We start from the raw sequence: 4,695 nt of genomic DNA on the forward strand, positions 1-4,695 counted from the left end.
GAATTTAAAAAATAAATAAAAATTAAAAACTGGGGCACATTAAAAAAAGAAAACAACTACCACGAATAACGAGAATCCACTGTGCATCTAAACGCTCTGCTTCCTGTCCCACATCCTCTGGCACACGCCCCTGCGCCACCCCCGCCGCTCCTGCCATCTGCTCCTCTTTGCACAGGGACTCGGCTGCTGCCGGCTTCTGCTCAGCTATCTAGAGGTGCCTCCTCTCTCACAGCCAGTCACCTCCCTCTTCTATTGTAGTTCCTACAATCAGGAATTATCAGCCACCTCTCCTCTCGCCCCATCCCCGACAGAAATGTAAACTCCCTGAGGGCAAGACCTTTGTCTGGCTCGCCCACGTGTCTGCAGTGGCCAAAAAAGTGTGTGACACAGGGCTGGGGCCCAGGGCTTGACTGAAGGAGGGCAGCCCACCACAGACACAGGGCGACACCCAGCTCCCCGAGGGCTCTGGGAGCATGACCAGCGTCCACACAGCCGCACTGGGGCCCAATCCCTCTGCTCCTTTGGGAGACTCACAGGAAACACCTATTAGCCGTGGGCTGCCCGGGCCACACGGAGCTACTGAGTGGCCGGTCCAAACCGAGATGTGCTGTAGGTGCAAAATATGCACAAGATTATGAAGTTCATACCAAAATATCTGTAAAATACCTCACTGACTTTTACTACTTTTTAAAATATATTTCTTTATTGATTTCAGAGAGGAAGGGAGAAGGAGAGATAGAAACATCAATGATGAGAGAGAATCATTGATTGACTGCCTCCTGCACACCCCCCACTGGGGATCGAGCCCTCAACCCAGGCATGTGCCCTTGGCCAGAATCGAACCCGGGACCCTTCAGTCTGCAGGCCGACACTCTGTCCACTGAGCCAAGCCGGCTAGGGCTGGCTTTTACTATTGATGCCATGTTAAAAGTATGCTATCCGGAACATTCTCGGTTAAATGGAATAAAGTCCATTCCAGCTGTTTCTTTTTACTTTTTGATGTGTTTCCTAGGGACGTGTTCCTTGCTTACAGAGCTGGCGTTATATTTCTGGGTCCATCTTGGTTCTAATAATACCATGAAAAGGTCAGCCAGCGACACAGGCCAGCTCTGGCCACCTCTCCTCGCTGCTGCCAAGTGCCCTCCAGAGCAAGGCAGGAAACACCTGCCCCGAGCTTCCCTAACACACACACCTGAGTACGTTCAGAGAAAGGATGCGGAAATCGGGGCTAAAAGGAGTTCAACATATGGAACCATTTTACCCCCAGAAGGTAAGCGTGCGCAAGCAGAACAGTGGCCGGCATCGAGCAGGCATCCAAATACAAACACTATTTCCAACTCGTCTATTCACACTTGGGACCGGAGGATATGAGAGCTGGAGGGATACGTACAATGGCCTGGCTCCCTAATGTCATTGAACCGAGAGGGCACTGTGCCTCCGTGTCCCCATCTGAAGAGCCAGTCGCCGCCTCCCCTACCTTCCAACGCCCTGCTGTCCACTAGAACTTTCTATGATGGTGGAGGTGCTCTCTGCTCTGTCCAACACAGGGGCTACTGAGCTCTTAAACTATGGCTACCGTGCCTGAGGAACTGCATTTTTAATCTCATTTCAACTCATTTAATTTCAATTCAAATAGCCACATGTGGTGGTATTGGACAGCACAACATTAGCCTATTGTAACAGGACAGAAAGAGAAAAAGCTTGTAAAAACACTTTGTAAAAAAAAAAACCACTATAGAAGTGGTAGGGCTTTGGGTGTTGTTTCATGAACTACAAATCTGAGATTCTGAGAGATTTCAACTGCCCAACGAAGAGACTCGATTCATCCTAAGTGCAAAGAATTTAAATAAACACTCAGATTTTACTCCACTTGGGGGAGAAGCGCAGCCAGTGTTCATAGCCACCTACCGTCGTGCTAGAGGGGTTAACCCTTCACACACAGCTCAGAAGACAGGCTTTAATCCCCACTCCCACATCCAGGGCCTCAGCACGGCAGGCAGGCTGAAGTCGAGGTTGCCAGTGTATTGCTGGTTGATTACCTTCCTACCGCCTGCACCCTCACTTTTAGGGACCAGATGCTTCCTGCTCTCTCCACTGACCTTCCCTGCTATTTCTCCTGCTACAGGAACAGCCAGCAGCTCTCCGCGCTCCTTCAGCTCTGACACCATTCACAGGCTCCCAGATACATGCAGGGTTGTTCAGATCTGCTGATGGATGGTAAAACCAACCACTACTGAAAAGGCAGGGGGACCAATCGGTAACTGTAAAGAATGCTAACCTGGCCCTAGCTGATCTGGCTCAGTGGATAGAGTGTCAGCCTGCGGACCAAGGGTCCCTCGGTTCAATCCCAGCCAAGGGCACGTATCTGGGTTGCAGGCTCTTCCCCGCTGCCCGGGCCCCGGTCAGGGCTCCTGCAGGAGGCAACCAATCGAGGTGAGATGATGTCTCTCTGTCTTTCCCTCTCTCTTCCACTCTCTTTTTAAAAGTGGTTCTCAACCTTCCTAATGCCGCGACCCTTTAATACAGTTCCTCATGTTGTGGTGACCCCTAATTTCATTGTTACAAATTGAACATAATTAAAGCATAGTGATTAATCACAAAAACAATATGTAATTATATATGTGTTTTCCGATGGTCTTAGGCGACCCCTTGTGAAAGGGTCGTTCGACCCCCAAAGGGGTCACGACCCACAGGTTGAGAACCGCTGCTTTAAAAGATCAATGGAAAAATATCCTCGGGTGAGGATTAACAACAGCAACAAAAAAGAATGCTAATCTGTTTACACTCAGGTTGGGAGATGTTCGTGAAATTCAAATGAGTTCTAGTCTCTCAAGCTACTTCCCAGCAGGAAAGCCCTTCCCAGTCTAAACAGCTTTTCCTCACCATTAAGACGATTATATTCTACACACAAGCCGACAATCAAGAGGTGAGCAGGAATGTTGAAGGGGGTGAATTCTTAGAGCAGGAAAGTAAAAAAAAAGGTTTAAATCTGAGGAAACACGTTTCCAAGTACAGTGTAAGAACCGCCCGAAAGCACTGCAGAGACTTGGTGAGCTCCTTTATGCTGCTCCACTAAAGGGTCAGCTCATTTTCCCCTCAGGTCTGTAGCTCTTCCCCAGACACATTAACTTTAGGGCTTACGCCTGTGTAAAGCCCTTGGTTTGGGCCCCACGGAGCTTCCATGATGAAAAACAACATGTGAAATTAGATCCATGTGTGTTCCACCCACAAGCTGGGCTCAGTGGTGTAGTTGATTCTGTCAGACAGCAGGCTATTGCTCAACTCCGAGGAGGGCACGCCAGCAACCACCCTCCAGCCACTAAAACAAAATTAACCATTCGGGTGTCACTTCAGCAAGGGACAGGGGCCGCTTTCTGTACCTCAAGTTCAGTCTCCCGTCGGTTGATGTCATCCGTGGACTGATTTAACTTCTCCAATTCTCCCTAAGGAAGGACAGAGGGAGAAAAAAGATTTAAGGGATTGTCTTTTGTTTCCAGTATGACTCAGCCCATTGCCTGCAAAATTACTCCAGCACCATTTGTGGGAAGAGGGACGAGTCAGTATTAACTCTCAAGGAAAATAGTTGAGCCTTGGCCGGAAGAGCAAATGCATGTCAGCAATTCTGAAAACTTTATCTTGATCTGCAATGTCAGAAAGTCCCAGAAATTTGTCTTTTCTTAGAAGGTCAAATAGTTACTCCAGGTTTGTGCCTTCAGGTAAATCCACCTGTTACAATGGTTTTGGAGCCGAATCAAAACAGTACCTTCTGCTTTGCAGCAAGAACTTTGCAGAAAAGACAATAAAAGAAAATAAACAAGGCCAAGCCACAAGTATAAACCCAGTGAAATGTTTTCAAAATCAAGGGCACCATTCTGACGTTAACTCATCGGCGGTTGAGTATTTTTCTATAGAGATGAAAATCTTTTCTTTTCAAACTGCCAATTATTCAATCTCCCTACGTATTTAACTACCTTTTTAAAAAATACCTTTAAATAAACATTTACAAAATGAAATTCTGTAAAAAGTAGCCAGCATGAAGTTAACTCATTTTACTCTGCAAACAAAGGATCTTGTTAACAGAATTCCCCTACCAAGAAAACATGGTACGTAGTAGTTCACACTGATGATTTTAATAAGATTTCTAATGCAAACATTTCCCACCTGATCTTTACCTGGCTAATCTGCCAAAACAATTCATTTACATAGAGACAGCTGAGTTAAATGAGCTTTTAATTGATCTGCGCACTGAAAAACCAATAAGGGCTTCAGGAATCGAAAGATATACTTAAAAGCAATGTATTTTTAAGAACGACTTAGGCAAAGGGCAGAAAAACGGTCCTGGGAACGGGATTTGCTGTGCGTTTTGCCTGGCGGGTGAAGAGGTTACGCTGTCACTCCTAGATCGAGGCTTGGAAATTGGTTTTTAATCATCCCCCTTAGAAATGGAGGTGCGGAGGGCCAGGCCTTCTCCCCGCGTCTGCTTTGCGCATCAGTTGTTTCCGATTCCTGTTCACACTCAACCTCACAACAAGGAAAAGCCGGGTTTTAAACCTTCGAGGCCAAGTGCAAGGCTGAGTCCGCGGGGACAATCCACCCTTCAGTTTGGGAACAATGAGCCAAAGGAGGAAGATGGCTCGGGCCGGGCACCTGCGCCAGGTGAAGGCAGACTCGGAACGCGGGGCGCCGTGCCAGCCC

General features: G+C 47.5%; 1 protein-coding gene across 1 annotated transcript in view; it reads right to left on the bottom strand.

The window, feature by feature from the left end:
• The window catches only part of SH3BP5 (SH3-domain binding protein 5 (BTK-associated)), a 67,253-nt gene extending 63,699 nt beyond the window's left edge, over positions 1 to 3,554 (bottom strand). Inside the window, exons 1-2 of the mRNA XM_014537540.1 lie at positions 3,536 to 3,554; positions 3,381 to 3,443 (exon numbers count right to left, since the gene is read on the bottom strand). Of these exons, the coding sequence (XP_014393026.1) occupies positions 3,381 to 3,443; positions 3,536 to 3,538 (66 nt within the window). The 5' untranslated portion in view covers positions 3,539 to 3,554. The remainder of the gene's footprint in view (positions 1 to 3,380; positions 3,444 to 3,535) is intronic.
• Between the last annotated feature and the right edge of the window lie 1,141 nt (positions 3,555 to 4,695).

The sequence above is a fragment of the Myotis brandtii genome, unplaced genomic scaffold (assembly GCF_000412655.1).
Source record: "Myotis brandtii unplaced genomic scaffold, ASM41265v1 scaffold18, whole genome shotgun sequence".
In the NCBI taxonomy this organism is placed as follows: domain Eukaryota; kingdom Metazoa; phylum Chordata; class Mammalia; order Chiroptera; family Vespertilionidae; genus Myotis; species Myotis brandtii.